General features: G+C 35.0%; 2 protein-coding genes across 3 annotated transcripts; one reads left to right on the forward strand and one right to left on the reverse strand.

Annotated features, from left to right (window-relative positions):
* Positions 1 to 3,692: 3,692 nt before the first annotated feature.
* LOC133673940 (potassium channel AKT1-like) lies at positions 3,693 to 9,845 on the forward strand. Of its 2 annotated transcripts, XM_062094878.1 has the most exons (12): positions 3,693 to 4,332; positions 4,857 to 5,222; positions 5,316 to 5,373; positions 5,477 to 5,794; positions 5,952 to 6,197; positions 6,407 to 6,505; positions 6,739 to 6,771; positions 6,901 to 7,086; positions 7,636 to 7,830; positions 7,929 to 8,004; positions 8,103 to 8,705; positions 9,024 to 9,845. In XM_062094878.1, exons 1-12 carry the CDS (start codon positions 4,094 to 4,096, stop codon positions 9,296 to 9,298), a joined length of 2,694 nt encoding a protein of 897 aa, XP_061950862.1. In that variant the 5' UTR covers positions 3,693 to 4,093; the 3' UTR covers positions 9,299 to 9,845. The 2 variants fall into 2 exon arrangements, with proteins under 2 accessions (XP_061950862.1, XP_061950863.1); XM_062094879.1 differs by lacking the exon at positions 3,693 to 4,332 and having other exon boundaries at positions 5,083 to 5,222; positions 5,493 to 5,794.
* A 1,989-nt stretch (positions 9,846 to 11,834) lies between these two features.
* Positions 11,835 to 16,602, reverse strand: LOC133674176 (boron transporter 4-like). Its single transcript, XM_062095187.1, has 13 exons — positions 16,398 to 16,602; positions 15,818 to 16,007; positions 15,432 to 15,624; positions 15,194 to 15,332; positions 14,955 to 15,120; positions 14,693 to 14,859; positions 14,283 to 14,456; positions 14,087 to 14,182; positions 13,889 to 14,005; positions 13,461 to 13,780; positions 12,853 to 13,132; positions 12,350 to 12,487; positions 11,835 to 12,250 (listed from the first exon to the last, which is right to left on the reverse strand). The coding sequence occupies exons 2-13, from the start codon at positions 16,002 to 16,004 to the stop codon at positions 12,227 to 12,229; spliced, it is 2,001 nt and encodes a 666-aa protein (XP_061951171.1). The 5' UTR covers positions 16,005 to 16,007; positions 16,398 to 16,602; the 3' UTR covers positions 11,835 to 12,226.
* Positions 16,603 to 19,778: the final 3,176 nt, after the last annotated feature.

Consider the following 19,778-nt stretch of genomic DNA (forward strand, 5'->3'; position numbering starts at 1 on the left):
TATTCAACCACTGTTCATAGTTATTTTGCCAGTTTGGTATTTAGCTTTAACAGGCACAACTTTATGTTTTGAACATACTGCTGCATGCATGAATATCCTTTGCTTTATAATAACCTATATTCAAAGAAACGTAAGTATCCAATATCAGAGGATTGCTAGCTAGGGCAATCAGCCAAGCTCTTCGTCTTCTTCTTCCTCCTCCTCCTCCTCCTCCTCCTCCTTCTTCTTCTCCCGTGGCTGTTACTGTGACTCATATATTGAGTTGACAATCCTACGACCAGTATATATCCACACATTAGTTCAAATTGTAATGTAATTATTACTTTCCCGTGACTGAAATGGAGAGGCCACTTTCATGTTTGGAGAGGGGAAATCATGTCCACGACATGTTTCTCTTGATTGGAGGCCTTGACAGTGGAAGATCATCACCTTTATCATTGATTTAATCTTGTCTACCAATATCACATTTGACTGAATGCAGACAGCTTTATAAAATCGATGGCCCATGAAAGATTTAAGGATCCGATTTGTTGGTTGCCTTTGAGAAAAGCATTGCTTCAAAGACAAATAATCACAGCAACTATTCGACATGGAAAATGTGGGAAAGAGCTAGCTCGATCGTACTTTGTAATAAAAAAGAAAAAAAGGAATTGAATTTGTCCCACGTTCAGAAGCAAGGTTCTCTCCAATGTGTTAACATAATTATGGGTCGATCTTCTCTTGTAGATTATAATTAATGTGAGATTTTAACTTTCTTTTTATATAAAATGAAATTGAATTATCGATCCTCCTACTTTCATATCGTGTATAATATTTATATGTTAATACATCAAAATCTTCTAAAAATATTTTAAAAAAATATCAATTTAATATTTTTTTTAAATAAAAAACACTTAAAAACTAATTAACTTTCATATCGTGTATAATATTTATATGTTAATACATCAAAATCTTCTAAAAATATTTTAAAAAAATATCAATTTAATATTTTTTTAAATAAAAAACACTTAAAAACTAATTAGTTATATCGCAAAAACAAATACTCCATTAATTTTTTTTGGGTTTAAAAGATTTTAAGAGTTAAAGGGGCATGCTTTAGACAACACAACAATATCGGCCAATCAAGTTTGTGCTGCTTTCATATATAATTGAACATGCCATGTCCTGGTTTGGACCCGCATGATAGATTTCGGATCAACACCGAATTGATCAGTGTTTGGAGAAAACAATAGTACTTCAAAGCTATTATTATTGTAAAGCAAGATAATGATATGAAAAATTATTGTAAAGCTTTCTATTGAGTGCAGTACTTCAAAGCTTCTTTTGCTTCTTATTGATCCACGAAAAAATGATTAGATTGGCTAAGCTTGAGTACTAGTTGAGAATTTGGACCATCATTCCATTTTTCCCATGTTTACTTTAAAGTTGTCGGACAATGGTGAACATGCAGAAGGTATTCATGGTTAATCTAGGATTCCACCGACTTAGCTTATAGAGTAGATTGAGTTTTAAAAAAATCAATTTGAAGCTGTTTCGATTTAATTCTATCAATCAGGTTAAAAACCAATTTAACATTTTAAATTTTATTTATTCAAAATAATATTATAATTTTAGATCATGTTCACGTCATGAATCGAGTTTTTAATAACTCTGAATTGAAAATGGCTCTAAAATAAAAATAAAAAATAACAAGTAATTTTACTTTCACATTGTTCGAAATCACATTACAAGTTGAATTCAATTTAATTTATAAGTAAATTTGAATTTAATTGTCTGTAAAAAAAAAAGACAAAACAAGAAGACTGAAAAGAGAATAATGACTAGATAAATTAGGTTTATATAGAACGAAACAATTTTAATCACATCATTGTGTAAGTGATTCATATACTAAATCATAAAATGATTAATTAATTTGAACTAATACGGTATCTATTTTCATATATAAAAATCCCCTCCAATATTGCTACTATGATGCAATACTTGACTTGACATCTCTCTTTTAAAAAATTATTTATTTATTTTGCAATAAGTTATGGAAATTAGGGTGTGATTTTGTTTTGAAAGTTAATTATAATGAGTTATTATTGGTCACTTATCCTAATATAAATTGGTTAAAATTAAATCTTGTCAAACTTATCATAAAATTTTATACTTGTCACTTTATTTATTGTTATTTAATTATTTATTATCCCTCTAGGGGAAATGTTGACATTATTGTATCCATATAAAATTACTATTTCTTTGAAAAATACTTTATATAAAAATTATATTATATTTTAAAGTCATATAAAATTGAATTTAGGTAATGCATTTATTATCTCTTTGGGGGCAATGTTGACATTATATCCATATATTAAAAAAATAATTTTAATTTCCTAATTTTAGGTGCATTTTCATCTTAGTCCCGTAGAAATTCATACTAGCCTTCCAAAATTCTCAAAATATTTCTTAACATCGTAAAGGCCCATGATAATTATAATCTAACACTCAAGCAATTTAATCCATCCTATCATATGGCTTTGTGGTAATTTTTTAAAAAATAAATATTTTTTAACATTCATAAAGTCCCATGATAATTATAATCTAACACCATAGCAATTTAATCTAGCATTATATCCATAATTATGATATTCATGGCCTTTGAGAGTTTTGACTTATATCAAACTTCATTATCTTTCGCTTTTATATGTATCAGTTGATATCAGAGTCCAACAACTCTTGATGGGTTTGATTAGAAATCATAGATGATATATATTGGAGCACAATAATTCCTAGTGATTAGTTATTATATATTATTGAATAACCATGATCGAAAGAGATTGTAAAAGAGAATATGCTCGTGTATAAAGGGATGAGAAAGTTCTTCATTAGGGAGAAAACATACTAGAACTAATGTGTTGTTTTTATTTGTGTTAGTTATTGTTACTGAAAATCATGATGGTGAGATCCACGATGAGACGGACCACACAAAAATGTTATGTTAAGGATTCACGATGAGATATTTCACATAAATTAAGGTGTTGTGTTAGTGACTTACGATGAGATGGACCACACATAAAATGATGTTTGTAGTGGATGATAGTTGTTGACTAGGGTTAAAACTCAAGGATGAATTCCTTTCAACCCGGGAAGACTGACGCAATAGCTTTTTTAAGAAAATAAATATTTTTCTTAGTTAATTTTTTTTATTTTTTATTTTGTATTATTATGCTATTCTAGTTTTTTTTTTTCATATTTAAAGGAAGTATTTTTCTTATTTTATTTTTCATATTCAATATTATTAGAGTTTTCTAGTTTTTTTCAATATAAAAAATTATAATAGTTTTTTGACGAGGAAGACTAATTAATTAAGATGAATAAAAATTATTTATTTTAAAAGTCTCTTTATAATTATAATATTCTTGATTTTTAAGGATTTTGATTTTAACTAGTAATAAAGCTATTATCATATATTCTTATATATTCTTGTACGTATATATGCGTCATGCATGAACTTTACTTGTTTAGGATGGTAAAATGTAATAGCATATAAAATTTTATTTTTCTAATATAAACTTAATTAAACTCCGATAAAAATTCCAAATGAATCCAAATAAAATTAGTAAAATCTTGCAATCACAATGCAAAATCCCTGTATAATTTTTTTGTTTTCAATCATAGCTTTGGCATGTGATGAATAACAGAGATCATACTTAAACTTCCATTAATTATTCACTGCCATCTAAACATATCTATTTCGAGTTCATAAAAAATAACTATATATTCTATGAGTTTCCAGGAGTATCCAAGAAATATACGACCCTAAGTTTAGAATCTGAAAAGGATAAGTATGGAGGGACAAGCGTCATAAGTGCAGGTGAAACAGAAAGATTTCCAGTCACGACGGCCGCTGCCACCAATCCAAAAAACACTGAGAATACAGCACACAGCCACCCAAAGTTAGAAAGAGACCTGTAAACAATAACAACAACAATGGCAGTGTCCTAGCACAAATCCCTGTACCTACTACGCCCGTCTTTCCAAGAAAGAAACAAAGAAAAGGGCGTTGTTGGGCTCTCGTTGTTTTCCTTTTCTTGATTCTAACGTTATTTGAATGACGAAGAAGAGGGTGTTGTTCTGTGGACAAGGGGGGCTGGAAAATGGAAGCCTTTACGGAAGTGAACAAGGGAATAATGGAATACGTGACAAAGAACATGATGAATTATCAGGAGACGATGCCAGCCATTTTAGCCTTACCGGTGAGATTCTCCCTTCTCTAGGTGCCACCGCTCGTAGCAACCGCCGTGTCATTCTCCGTCGCTACATTCTCTCTCCCTTCGACCCTCGCTACAGGTTATTGCATTAGTTTTTATTTTTATTTTAATTATGATATGATAATGAAAAAGGTATCTGGTTATTTTGAATCAGAAAGAAAGATGCCTTGGAATTTCAAACTCCATAATGATAACAAAAACGAGTGGTTTTGGAATTCCAAGATGTGTTAAACCATGGTTTTGCAAAAACAATCCAAAACCATGATGGTCCTACACTTTTTAAATCTCATGAAAATATGAAGGCACACATCCTCATGCATAGGACATATATAATGTGGACTAAAACTGTTGTTGCAATGATTCGAGTAATGTGATGGGTTTGGTCTACATGAACAAGGTCGGATTATCATTTATCCTATCACTAATTTTGAGATATTATGTGGTTGGAAAGTTGCTCTTAATTGTGATATTTCTCAATGTTCTTTCCTATAGTTGAGCTAATGATCAATGCCTTGGATTTTTTCTTGAATTGCAGGTTTTGTGATACCCTTCTCCATGTTTTGTTATAGCTGAACAATGAATGTTTAATGTTTGATAATGCAGATTATGGGATACTTTCTTGGTATTTCTAGTTTTCTACACGGCATGGGTGTCTCCGTTCGAGTTTGGTTACCTTAGCAAACCTAGTGGGGGTCTGGCCATAACAGATAATGTTGTCAACGGATTTTTTTCCATTGATATTGTTTTGACCTTCTTTGTTGCATACCTTGACAAAAGTTCATATCTACTAGTTGATAACCGAAAAAAGATTGCTTGGAGGTATACAAAATCGTGGCTGGTCCTTGATGTTATCTCCACAATCCCATCTGAGCTTATCAGGGAAATATTGCCTGATAAACTTCAGTCATACGGGTACTTTAGTATGCTTCGCCTCTGGCGTCTCCGGCGAGTTAGTAAATTCTTTTCAAGGTAATTAAATGCTATCTTCAGCCTTTAGCTTCATTTACAGCTGCAATTGAATATATTAAGCATTGTCCTCACTGTTCTCATTAATTACATCAGATTGGAAAAGGATAGGAACTACAATTACTTTGTGGTTCGATGCGTGAAGCTCATATGTGTGAGTATATACACTCATTAAAAATTCAATTTGGTAATTTTCATAAAATTTTTGAGCTTCTTGAAAAAACCATCCATCTTATAGGATCATGATGTAATTGTAGGTTACTCTATTTGTAGTTCACATGGCCGGTTGCTTCTACTATCGCATTGCTGTAAATTACAAGGATCCAAGTAAAACATGGATCGGATCCGTTTGGGAAGATTTTCATGGAGAGAGCCTGTGGATTCGTTATGTCAAATCACTTTACTGGTCTACAACCACGCTCTCTACCACTGGATATGGTGATTTGCATGCTGTCAATCCGCAGGAGATGATATTCGTCATGTTCTACATGATGTTTAATCTTGGACTGACATCGTATTTGATTGGAAACATGACCAATTTGGTTGTCCATGCCACCTTCCGAACAAGGCAATTTGTGAGTAACTTGTCTTACGATCTGTGTTTTGATAGCCTAGCAAGCCTGTGGTAGATTCTGTAAATGATTAAATGAATTATCTCTACCTTAATCATTTGGTTTTCAAGTGTATTAAAGCTTTTTTAGACTATTGACATCACTTGCATGAAATTTTCAGAGAGATACTATCCAAGCTGTTTCAAGTTTTGCACAAAGGAACCGCCTTCCGATTCGGTTACAAGAACAGATGCTTGCTCATTTGTGTTTGAAGTACAGAACCGACTCGGAGGGATTGCATCAACAAGAGACCATTGGTTCTCTTCCTAAAGCAATTCGATCGAGCATTTCTAACTATCTCTTTTATTCACTTGTGGATAAAGTGTACTTGTTTCGTGGGGTATCAAATGACCTGCTCTTTCAGTTGGTAATTCTTTTACTCCATCTTCTTGATGGATTATGGAAGAAATTTTGAAGCTTTTTCCTGTTTTAGAGGTGGAGGAAGCTGTTAATTGTGTTCATTTGATGCTCATAAAAAAAAAGAGAGAGAAGATTATGTCCTCTTGTTGGCCACTCATATTTGTGTATCTGATTTTTCGTTCCATCTCTGTAACTTGAAATTGTTTAATATTGAAGGTCACAGAGATGAAAGCTGAGTACTTTCCACCCAGAGAAGATGTAATTTTGCAAAATGAAGCACCGACAGATCTGTATATTTTAGTCACTGGCGCGGTGGTAATTAACTAAAACTCCCTTCCCCGCCCTCTTCATGTTCCATGTGGTTTCAATTTATGATAGGTCAAGAACACGACTTCAATATGCCTCCCCGGTGTGAACATATCATGCTCGGAGTCCATTAATTGATTTTGAATGACAGTCTTTCCCTTTGTGCGACTTTTTTTGGAATTCATATCTCCATTTTCTAGGGGACATTTTTATGCACTTATTCTTACAATTCTACTTTGCAGGAACTTATCGTGCACAGGAATGGAATAGAGCAGGCAAGTTCAGTGATTTAAACGTTTCTAATTTCTTTCCACCAATTCCATCAGTTGTATTGAGCTAGAAATTAAATTGGAGTATGCTTACCATGATAAATAATTTGCAATTTTTCTAATTGAAGATTGCAGGTTGTTGGTGAGGCTGCAACTGGAGATGTTATTGGTGAGATTGGTCTGCTATGTTACAGACCACAGTTATTCACGGTTCGAACCAAACGGTTGAGTCAGCTCCTACGTTTGAATCGAACTGCGTTCTTAAATAATGTCCAATCAAATGTTGGAGATGGGACAGTAATCATGAACAACCTTCTTCAGGTCAGCAAAAGTTCTTAACAACAACATTTCTCAAATACTGTCACCATACATAAATATTATACTGTCATTTTCTAAAATACTAGCTATCTTTAGTCGTTGGTTATTTTTCTGTAATCAACCACCTGTTGTCATAATTAAGAATAGGAACTTGGTGCTAAGCATGCATTTTCTGTCATAATTATCTTATCTATCGACATCTTTCATTATTTGATAGAATGAATGAGATTTTGGTTTAGGCTTATTTTACAGCATGCTTTATGGTTTGGAACCTTATTTCCTTCAAATATATCAGAAAAAAGCATCGAGAAAGCCATTTGGTAATGATTTGCTTCTTGTAAAAAATCTGTCATGCTTTTGTGATGTGTAACGTAATTCAACATGAACATGAGTGCTTCCATTATGTTATTTTGGGTTCGGTACTGAAATAGGCCATGATTACACTCCATTTCAAATGCTTCCAAGATATAACTCAGAAATTTGAAATTCAATACCACTTGTCTTATTAACAGATGCTAATTACTTGATACTGCCTTTTTTTGGTTGATGCAGCATTTGAAAGAGCTGAATGATCCAGAGATGGAAGGAATTTTGCAACACACAGAGCACATGCTGACTCAGGACAGAATGGATTTACCTCTTACTTTGTGCACCGCAGCAATGAGGGGTGATGATCTATTGTTGCATCAGTTGCTGAAGCAGGGTTCAGATCCAAATGAGGCGGACGAAAATGGACGAACTGCGCTGGTGTGGAAATATTCTTTCATACATATTGCATAAATCTTGTACTCATAACTTTATTGTCTTACCCGGATTCCTTTATTGTATGGACTCGGAGTGCACAGCATATTGCAGCTTCAAATGGGAATGAGCACTGTGTAGTCCTACTTCTGGAGTATGGAGTAGATCCTAACATCAAAGGTATTCTCTCGGGAATAAGCAAACATAAAGACCCGTAACGATTGTTCCGACTCATCTGGCAAAATAAATTTAACAATAATTTCATTTTATTCATGCAGATTCAGAGGGCAATGTTCCTCTATGGGAAGCGCTACAGGGGAATCATAAATCTGTATTTAAACTTCTTTCAGACAATGGGGCAACAATAACTTCTGGTGATGTGGGCCAATTTGCATATACAGCTGCTGAGCAAAATAACTTGGATTTGCTCAAGGAAATTGTCAAATATGGTGGAGATGTAACACTGCCTGCAAGGTGTGGAACTACTGCCATTCATACAGCAATCTCTGAAGGAAACACTGAAATGGTCAAGTTCATCTTAGACCAAGGAGCCGATGTTGATAAGCCAGATCTCCATGGATGGACACCAAGGGCCTTGGCTGATCATCAGGGCCAAGAGGAAATTCAAGCTTTGTTCGAAAATAGGATGCAGACGAATAAAAAAAGGGTTTCCACAATCCCAAAGCATCCAGGGGTGCCATTTGGTAGGAAGCCCATGGCAAGGTATAATAGTGAACCTACAATACCTCCATTTTCTCCTTCTTTTCGTCATGATGTTATGCCACCAGTCCCTGAAGTCTCATGGCCTGATAGACCTCGAAGGAGAAGGGCAGACAATTTCCACAACTCTCTTGTTGGGATGATGTCAGTTGCTAGTACTGGTAAGAACGCTTCTATTTTTGCATTACCTTGAATTTTTTTTAATACCAAGACATAAGTATGACTTCTGGATGTAAGAATTATAGTGGTCAATCATGTGTTTCACGTCAGGAAAATCAGGAGGAAAAAGAATGCATGGTTGCGAGGTATTGAATTACACAGGAAAATAGAGACCACCCTATCAATTGGGAAGTTTGTAATTAACTTAGTCCTTGAAAAGATAACTAGAAACCATCCAATTGCTATACACTCTTGAACAAATAAGTCTCTTTCTTTGCCAACTTTTACTCTAAATAAACTCAAAATTTCAAATTTTGCAGGTGAGAATGACATAATTTCATCTCCAGCCCGTTTTACTGGCTTCGCAAGTTTGAACTGTCGTGCTAGAGTGACTCTCAGTTGCCCGGATAAAGGTGAAGTTGCTGGAAAGATTGTTGCTTTACCAAATTCACTCCAAGAACTACTTGATATTGGTTCCAAAAAATTTGGGTGCAATGCCTCCAAGATTCTAACCAAGGAAGGTGCTGAAATTGAAGATATAGAGGTACTTAGAGATGGCGATCATCTTGTTCTTGTTAGTGATGCCGGCACTTAAAGTTAAATATGTCAGTTGGTTTGAGTTCTGAGGTCAGATTACCTATCCAAGATTCACGGTGGGCCAATTTATTGAGATTGAAACATGGTGGTCCTTCCTGTAGTCTGGCCTTGTCTTTCTATCTTTCAACATTTTCTTCCGGATCATGTTGTATAAATAGAGAAACTGTGATAGCAAATAGTATAACATTTGTCACACACAGTAGTCACAGAAATGAACGTGCTATGCAAATCTGAAGGTCGCAGGGGCCAAAGGAGATAAGAAGTGGAGTGTAAGAGGAGGTTTGGATTATCGCGGTAATGCTGAATGGTGCAAGTCCCAAGATACTATAGTAGTATCAGGGGATGTGAGCTCACCTCTGCTCACTAATCTCTGTCTCTTTCGTTTCTGTCTTCTGCCGATGATGAACTTGTTGTCTTTTTACTCTTAGGGGATCACCTGCAAGAATACCTGGCTGTTTAGATATGGGGTAAACCTGCTGACCCCCCTGTCTTGTTAAAACTGAAAATTAAATTGTATAGGGAATACAGTATTTGAGTAAGCCTAACGCTCATGTGTTTGCTGCAATTTTCCTGGAGAAAATAGAATACTGAACCTGCTCAACCTGAAAGTAAAAAAAATTAATATGGAGAAGCAGTCTATCCATATCTTGGCATAGTACCAACAGTATGAGAGGGTGCTTAAGGGGAGGATATTATTGTTGTATTATCTATTGAATTTTATTTCTTTTCTGATGAATACTTCATTATCAAAGAAACAAAAGGTCAGAGTGCACAAGAGCCTTACAAACATGAATAGTCCTGGAAACAAACAATCAAAAGCAACATGCACTAAAAGTTGCTCCTGCAAATTTCAGCAATATTAGAATTTGCAGTAGCGTTTTTCAGAATTTTCGAACAACATATTATAGAATGATTTTCTTCACAACTTTAAAAGTACTAGAGCAGTTATTCTCATGTGTTCTTCTATTCTCTCCTGTCATATAAAGTAAATATAGTGCATCAAGCAAGCCTCATCACGGTAGTTTTGAAAAAACTCTTCTGAAAATAAGTCTCTGCAAAATGAGGTTCACATCTCCAATCACCTACTGACCTTTGGATGCTAAAAATCTGAAAAATGGAATGGCATATGCTCTTCATTTCTGGACAAGAAGTGATCTCTGTCCTCAATTGCTCCTTTGCAGAAAACACTTTTAGGGTTAACAAGCCTCCCAGTCTTACTATAGCAGATAGCCTTTTCAAGATGGCTAACCAAGCCTGATCCCTCTTTCACCAATCTGCTCCAGTAAGCTTCTTCAAATGAAAATTCCTTTAGGAGAAGGTTTCCAAAGTACAGAATCATCAATAGAAAATGGGATAAACAACACCACAAGTAGCAGCCTGAACACTTTGTATCAGACCAGGCATTCGGCCAGTTCCAATCACCATTGGAAATAACATCACAAATTTTAGCAGTAGAAGGCAATCTTATTTCCTGATTCATGTATAAGCCTCATCCCAGAAATCTTTATCAGAGGCCCTAAAGGATGCCAATTGTCCCACCACAGAAAGACATTCCTCCCGTTTCCAAATGATCCCGCACAATGTCTCAATTTCAAAATTTTCCTCCAATTCTAACTACAATCATCTGGGATTCTCACATTCCAAACACTCCTATCCTCAACGGATATTTATGGCACCAGGCAACCCATAAGGAACTTAACTTTAACAACAAACACCAGGTGTTCCAAGCTACACAGCAGGGTTCCATTCTTTTAACTTTTTCAACAAAATTGACTTATTAAAGAAGATGAAATGGCTGTTAGCAATGAAGAATTCTAGCAGTAGTCTTCTCTAGAAGTGGGTTTCAATCAGCATAAGTGAGTCCCATTGATTAAAGGGGCACCAGAACTCTCTTTCACTCTCACAGCTTGACTATCAGAGACACCACCACAATAGGATTTACTCTTCCAGGATAGGTGCAAGACACTCTTAATAATGAGCATAGCTTCAGTAATTGCTTTAGTTTTAACAGTTTTTTTTAAAAAAAAAAGTTTCTTCTAATATACTCCTCGTGAGCATTGCACCAGTTAGCATGAGTGGCATGAAGTTGGAAAATGAGCAACTTTCCTTAACATGGAGGTTTGGGAAGAAAATTCCACCTGTATGGATTAGGAAAATAAGTATGGGATAGACCATGACACTTTAGGTACAAAATTATGTCAAAAGGGAGAGAAGCTGGTGAGATAGGGACTCGTTTCAAGGCAGATTCCCACTTTCGAATGAGTTTTTTTTTCTTAAGCATATCAAAGTCCATGCCAAAACTATATGCTTGCCAGAGATGGCACTCACTGATCTCTCTAGCGGTTTGAAAGCATGGAGCATATCAAAACAGCTTCAAGGCTCCATAGAGGTTTAACTGATGGCAATGAGAATACAAAGCGAGAATCTAGAAAGGGCAGGCCATTGTATATCTATGTCAAAATGAATACTGGTTCAGCTTAATGTGATTCTGTAAATTGGGAAAACTAATTATAATGTAAAGTGACCAACAAAAATGTGAAAGATTTCTAAAATTTCTGACTATCAATCTGTTCAAGTAAAAAAAAACAATACTAATAATAAAAATTTCACTAATTTCGTTGGGGATAATATGAGGGTTTCTGCATTCCTAATAGTATCTCATTTCTCCTTCCCTCTCAAAATTCTTTTTCGCGGTAGATATATGTGAGCAAATAATCACAAGCTATATATAAAGCCTCCTCATTAACACTGTTCTTTCTGGCATTCTTTCTCTTCTGCAACAGATTCCGTCCGTCGACACAAGTGATATTCTTCAACACTCTTGCTCAAAAGGCCCTTTGTTTCATGTTCTTTAGGTCAAACAGAGGATCGTAGTAATTATCTAGTATATCCTAATTGTTGTTGAGGTACTCATTGTATTCAAAAGTCATCCTTGTTCGTGTGGATAGACCTGCCAAGCATACCATATCATACTCCATCATAAGCATGAATCATTAAGATACTAAGAGAAAGTACACTAAATTATTTAAAGGGGATAAGTATTTCTTGCCTGATGTAATCTATCTTCTTTGAAGCTTTGGGTTCTGAGTTTCAACTCGCCTCTGTTGGTTGTCATCTCATCCAGTATCTCAGCATCATAGAAATCATCTTCACTCTTTTCAGAATCCACATCAAGTGGTTCTCTTTCCTGCACCAAGTTATCATATGCATTAATAATAGTAAGCTAAGCTAGAATACGAAGCAAAATTATCATCAGCTGGAGTTTGAATTATATGCATATAGATTATAATCCGGTCGATGTTTAACCAAATGAAAATTGGGCTATAGGGAAAGAGTCTATTTCTAGAAGCTCATCCAAGTCATTTCTTGGTCAAATAAGCAGAAATTCAACATAACAAGTCCAGTCATTTGCAGCATTCAAGGCTTTGTCATTAACAGAAAACAAATTAACTAAAATAGTATATTCATCATTTTCCTAGACACTAAAGATATAAGCAATAAATTGGGCACAAGTCTAATGAACCATATATATAAGAAATTAGAAGAATGTACCATGAGGGAAAGGCTTCGGCTTCGTGCTGGAGCACCAGCAATTTCTTCATACTCGTCAGCATCCAGTTCTTGCAGATGGTTAGGTTGAAACAGCTTGGGAAGGATGCGCTGCCTTATGCCAATAAGAAGGAAGAATGGTAGGGGGAACAATATTCCAGCTATGGGTATCCATGTCACTCCAAAACAGATCAAAAGGTAGAAAAATTGAAAAATTGTGAAGATAGCAATTTGCTTGAATGGCACCACCTCCACAAATGAAGCATGAACACCTTCCAGGACTCTGCCCAACAGAACGATACCGAAAGCTAAGAAGTTAGGATAATGATGAAAAACTATGATTCATAGATAATGAATTATGATCCTGTAAGTATCTACTGTTTTCAGAAATTTAACATCCTTCCACTTTATACTTCATATAAAATCTTTTAGACAGAACACTTGCTTTATATTGCCAGCTGCGACTGATATGTTGAAAAGTATTCTCAGAACCAAGATTTGTTTGATTGCTATGGATGGAGAAATCAAAACTCATCATTATCATGGAGTTAGATAAGCAATACTTATATTTCAGCACGCTTTGTCTTCTAATTTCAAGCTGTATAACTTACTTGTAACGCCGGCTAGGAGTGATGAAGAGCAACAGCATCCTTTCCCAGAACTGATTCCCTGGAAGACTATCAATAGCCATGTAGGCGAAGTATCCCCATAGAACCGACGTGGGTATTCTTTTTATCAGAGGCAAAGCACACATTGATACTCCAACAAGGATTGACTGTATCAGGTTGCTCATTCTCTGTTCATTAACTCTCACAGGCAAATAAGCATCAATGTGTTTCTCAGGATCAAATTTTTTTTTAGCATCCTCTTCATCATCAGATTTCATGACGGCCTGCTTCAAGTTCTCCAACTCCATATGTACTGAAACATCCTGCAGCATGATTCCTGTTAAGTTCGGAAAGGAACACACTTGAATACAAACAGATTTCAAGACACTGGTTGGTAAGCAGGCTGCAAACTAACAGCCTTGAGCACTTACAGGTGAAGGCGCATCCATTTCTAAAAACACAGCATGCATTCTTCCATAAATTTCCGAGTTGCTTGCTTTTTGGCCTATGCATTCCTTTGCGCTCTTTACCATTTTCTTTCTAATCAACTGCAGATCAAGCTCATAACATCTAAGAGTCTAAACAAACTGAACTTTAACTTGAAAATGTCCTCAGAAGGTGCGCCATACCTGCCTCCTGAGAACTGCAAGGCTCTTGGTGTGCATGCGGGATTGGGGGAGGACACCATTTGAAGGAGGTAGTCCAAGTAACCCACAAATCAATGTCTGAAATCGTGAACAACAGGCAGCAAGTAAGCCAAATATATAGATGGGCTACAGAGGCTAAACATTAGAAAGAAGAAACACTCATGAATCAATCACATACCATGAAACCAAGCAACAAGACATCATAATGGTAAGCAGATGGATTTTTGAGATTAAACTCCTTCTGTTGTGCCATCTGTGAAGCTACGCTGTGGTCAAAAAAATACAAGCCGGCTATCATAACAGCTGGTATTAAGGCAGCAAAGATGTATGTCAAAGGAACCTTCCCCATGTCCTGCAATGTGTGAAACACATTATTATAGATCACACCGGTAAGTTAAAGCTGGAATGAGGTTTCGCCAAATACTAGGACAAATAATTGTTCTGTCAAGCACTCCACAGACTCGCAGCAAGAGAAGCCCCACAGCTGAGGATATGAATCCTGCAGTCTGAAGACTTCGGAACTAAACATTTCCGAATATCCTCGGAAATAAACTACCCAATGGAAACAACAATTCGCTTGATTATTACCTTTATTACTGTCCAATGGTGCACTGATTCAGCATCCGAAAGAAGTGGAACATGAACTCTCCTAGGAACCCCAGAAGGAACTTCGCTGGGTCTGACATAAGACAAAGCTGTCCACAACACGACCATTAGGGGAACTCCATAGTCTGCAATAAAACCTCGGATCCACCCTGCAAGAATGGAATAAAAGATTAAGATAAGTAAATTGAATCTTAAACCAAGTTTCTTCTGTTAATCATCCACCCACCAAGCTGCAGCTCATTACCTGTGCCATATCGCCATGATCTTGCCCTACGGCTTTTAAGGGCGGTGAACAATACACCCAATGAGAAAATTACAGAGAGCAATCCATTTGCATACCGCCACTGGAATTGGTACTTCTCCGGTTTTGAACTTTCATCTTTAGGAATATTGAATTCACTAACCACTCCCTGTAGTATAAAAATTAATCAACCTCATTATACAGCAAATTCTACCATGAAAAGAACAATCACAAACCAGTACCCTGACAGCCTCTTGAATGAAAAGAACTGAAATCAGCATGCCAAAAAGCTCCCCAGCTATCCTTGTAAATTTAAAGATGATGGTAGCTGCATTACAAATTGCAAGAAGAACAAGCAGGAGTGCTGTCCAGACACAAACCCTGTGGAAACAGTTAGGAAAAGAGAGAATCAATAACAGCACATATGCATATTCAATGACTCTAAAAAATCCTTAAGTTTTTTTTTTTTTAATTCCTTACCAACCAGCCCAAGCTAGAAACAATTTCTGCCCCAACTCTTCCCTTCCTTTGCTGAAATTGTACAGATAGGTGTACATTATAACAGTAGGTTCTGCAACCCCTAGAATCAGCAATGGCTGTCCACCTAAAATTGAGTGGATTATTCCACAAATAGCAGTAGAAGCTAAGGTTTCCACAGTACTCAAGCTTCCATCTACCATAAAACAAACACAATCTTCATCATCATCACAACACATGATACACCTTAAACTATCCTCAGAACATAAAATACATGCGCGCGCGCGCGCATATGCTACTATGACTAATTGGTTTTGACCCTATTGATTCTATAGCTTTTAAAATTAATCTTCCAATTCGAAAAAAAAATATTATTAGAGAATAATTACCTGTGTCTCTACTTAATTGCTCTCCAAAGGCAATCACAGGAAGTGCAGAAGCAAAGAAGATATAGAAAGTTGGAGCCAAAATTCTTAATCCTGAACACAGTCCACTAACCCAATCATCCTTATAACATGCTGTTCTCCCTCTTACATCTTTTATTATTCCCTTGAATGGACTCTTCATGCTCTCCATTTTCTAATGCAAAAAACCATCAACCAAGGTTACACTCATCAAATTTTTTATATAAAAGAAAGAAAGAAAGAAGATAAAAAACCAGTTGAGCATACATAATAAATTTGAATCAAATTAACATAATAAATAATATAACTAGAAATAAAATAAAATTAACAAATCTTAAAATCACTTTTATAACAACGTCCTCATTAATTCTCAAAAATAAATAAAAAGCATCCCTAAATTCACTAGCATTGAATGCATTTATGATGAAATTCTTCAACATGGTCAAGAAAATGTTTATCAAGGGCATGCATGCAAACATGCATAAATGGTACTATTCATCACTTTCTTTTATTAAAACCAACCATGCATGAAAAAAATGATATACAGTAAGCCGTTTTTACTTACTAAAGAAGCAAAAAAAAATGAAGAGAATGAAGGAAGTTGTCAGTTCCGGAGGGGGAGGAGGAGGAGGAGGAGAGGTGGTGATCGGAATGTTGTCAACTGGGACTCGTTAAATCTTCTCTCTAGAACTTGATATTTTCCCTCTCTCCGAGAGCGAGGGAGAGAGAGGAATTTGGGGCGAGGTGAGTCGGGTGACAAGAAACGAAGAAAGGAAGGTGTTTTCTAGTTCAACAAACCCATGAGAGTTTGATGGGGCCCAACCTGATTGTGGGTCATACATAATCAGGGGAATAGCTTACGTTTTGTGTTGGTCGACCGGAGGAACCGTGTTTTTTAGCTGGTGTCGGTTTGTTTACTGTTCTTTGAAGAAAACAAATTCAACAAGGATTTGATTTGGTAGCTCCGAATTTCTTTTTTTCTTCTTTTCTTTTTTTGGGATTACTAGTCATCACGGCAAGTTTTAATGTATATGAAGAATAAATTATTTTTCTTGATCTAATTTTTATATAATTTAATGAGGATAATAAAAAAAAATTGGAAGATATTTTTAGGTTTAATAATCTATTTCTAAAATAAAATTTGAAACTTAACTGATAAGCCGTTAATTCATTACTGAAAATACTTATAAAAAAATATAATTTAAGCTTCAAAAATAAATTGAAAAAAAAATAATAGTGATTCATTACTTAAAAAAAAATCAAGTAAAGTCGAATCAATCATGACTCATTACTCTAATCTTAATTTTAGACTAAATTACTCACGTGTTATAATTATAACTATATTAAATATGAAATTATAACTATAACTATGTATAAATTATAATCACTATTTATATCTCTCGAGTTTTGAACTTAATCATAAAATTAATTGTAGTCGAGTTATTAAATTAGAATGTTCAAGAAAATAAATTATTCTAACATTGCTTGTATGTTTGTGTTATGAATGTAGTGGGGAACATAATGGTGCTGCTTAATGATATGGTGCAAGAAGGTTATTTATATGTTTTCTATGGCATCATGGCATGAAGTGAGGAAGAAGGCTCTCATGAAACCGTGTGAAATTGAATCATTGATCAAAACTGTAGAATGTTGAGGTGGGCTCTTGTGAAGAGCTAGCTAGCCAGCTTTGGTTCTGCAACTTTGCTGGACAAACGAGAGAGATGACAAGGAAATGGAGGGTCCTAGAGGCCATGTACTTAATTTCCATATGATTGCAAAGCACATGCACGTCTCTATAGGCATATTTCATGTGATTAATTAATTTTTTTGTTTGTTTTTATTTCCCATGTGCATTGTCCTCCGACAAAAACGAGCTGGGAAATCTGGATTTTCTACCTTGTAGCCATTGTTTTTTCCATTCAAGGTGGATAGAGCCATGTAGACTAGTTATCACAGTAGATCCAGGCTACAGGAATAACAAAATAAGAGGCCATTCATTGCCTGGACTTGCTTTGAACTTGAAAACTTTTTTTTTTTAATGGATTTGAGAAAACTCTACTTTTCGGAAAGCGCACTTTGTGAATCCAGGTGAGCGAGTAAAACTCCAGCTGTCTCAAGTTCTTACAAGAGGTGCACGTCCTGACTCGAACTCGAAACCTGCTATGCAAATCTCAAACCTTTTGCCATTACGCTACACCTTTTGGAGATCTTGAAAACGATTATTCTCATTCCATGCAAACTATCGTGCATGAAATGACAAGAGAATACATTAAGATAATACAGAAGATTCAGGGAAATTAAGAAAACATTGTACCTGTCAAAACTCTCAGCTGCTAGAATTCCCTGTGTGTTGAAAAGGGAGTAAACAAGACAGCAATCGTAGATAGAAAATAAGTGTTCTTCGTGTTTCCTTGTTATGGGGTGTGTGTCGCATGCATAGAAGCATCAAGCATTGTCCCTTTTTTAAATACGAACTTAGTAAACCTAACCCGTCGCCCACTGGCTAGCATTCATTTTTGTCTATAACGTGGGAAATCTTGTAGCTAGCTTGTGAAAAGTATATACATCATGCCAAAATAGATAACGAGTTTACGGATAAAATAAAATAGATGTGTTTTGAAAATGAGAAAATAATTATGAGGAATTATAATGAAAATTTAATGAGAAATAAAAGTTAAGAAAGAATTGCGTGAAAAAAGTGTTGGTGTAAATTAATCTTGGTTAAAAATCGGTAATGTTACTATAAGACATTAGTAAATCTGTAAATGAAACAAATGATGAAAATAAAAAATAAATGTATTTTGAAATAAGAGAATGGTCCCGATGACTAAATAACTCATATGATTCTAGCAATGATTGAATAAGAAGATTCAGATTTTGATGTAAAATCACCTACTGACTAGTTGTATGTTATCGAGCATAACTCTCAATCCAACCATCGGATTGAACTGAAATCTTACAAGGAGCCTCTTGACACATTGCTCTATCGTAGGTTAAAATTTTAGGGTAATAGAAGTTTGGAAAAATCATGAGAGAATGTCAATTGTTGGATAAAAAATAACATGTAGGCTCATTAATGATATTTTTATAAATAACCTGGAAAAACTGAGAATTCAGCTTCTTCTTCCCCTTTAAAATGCCGGTCAGTACTGAAAAAAATTAGAAAAGAAAAAAAATATGAGAGCTTCCCAGTAAAACTCTAGAGAGAGAAACCGTGATTTAAAGCAAAATAAATAAGAGAATGAGTATTGAACACATCTAACTCAAAAATGACATGAAAAATCAAGTGAGGAAAAAGAAGTTGAGAGAGAAAACTATTGAGAGAGAAAACTCACGATATTAAAAGAAAAAAAAAGAGAAGGAGTAGAAAAATTTGATTGGTTAACATTCGAAGTTCATATCATATCGGATAAGACATTACAAACTCGATTGCACAAGTTTAAGTAAAGATTAACAAAGTTTAGGCAAAAAATTTTAAATTTTGAATTAAGTTCTCAAATGTTAAATTGAAAAAAAAAAAGAAGATATTATGATGTTTTTTTTTTTGGATAAAAATAAGATATAAATGACTCTAAACAAAGCATAATTGAAAAAAAAATGGTGTTTATGGTGAAAATAAGTCAGTCATTTAGGGAAGGGTGTGGGGTTGAGATCTTTTGGAACCAAAATAAATGTTTGTTAGTTACGTGGATTTAGTATGTGTTGTTATGTCGATGGGGATAGAAATAGATTCAATTATGTTTTTTTAACTGTAGTTGAATTTTCAATGTAATTTTTTTAAAAAAAAACCATTGAAAAGTTGATGAAATAAATAATTTATAGTTATTTGTTGGGCTGTGAAATACAAAATAAATGTTGATGATACTAAGATGGTGTGAGAAAGATTTCGGGATGTTTTGATGTAGTTTATTATAAGTGTGTACTTAGGATGAGTATATATATGAAT

Source organism: Populus nigra, chromosome 15, assembly GCF_951802175.1.
Source record: "Populus nigra chromosome 15, ddPopNigr1.1, whole genome shotgun sequence".
NCBI classification, from domain to species: Eukaryota; Viridiplantae; Streptophyta; class Magnoliopsida; order Malpighiales; family Salicaceae; genus Populus; species Populus nigra.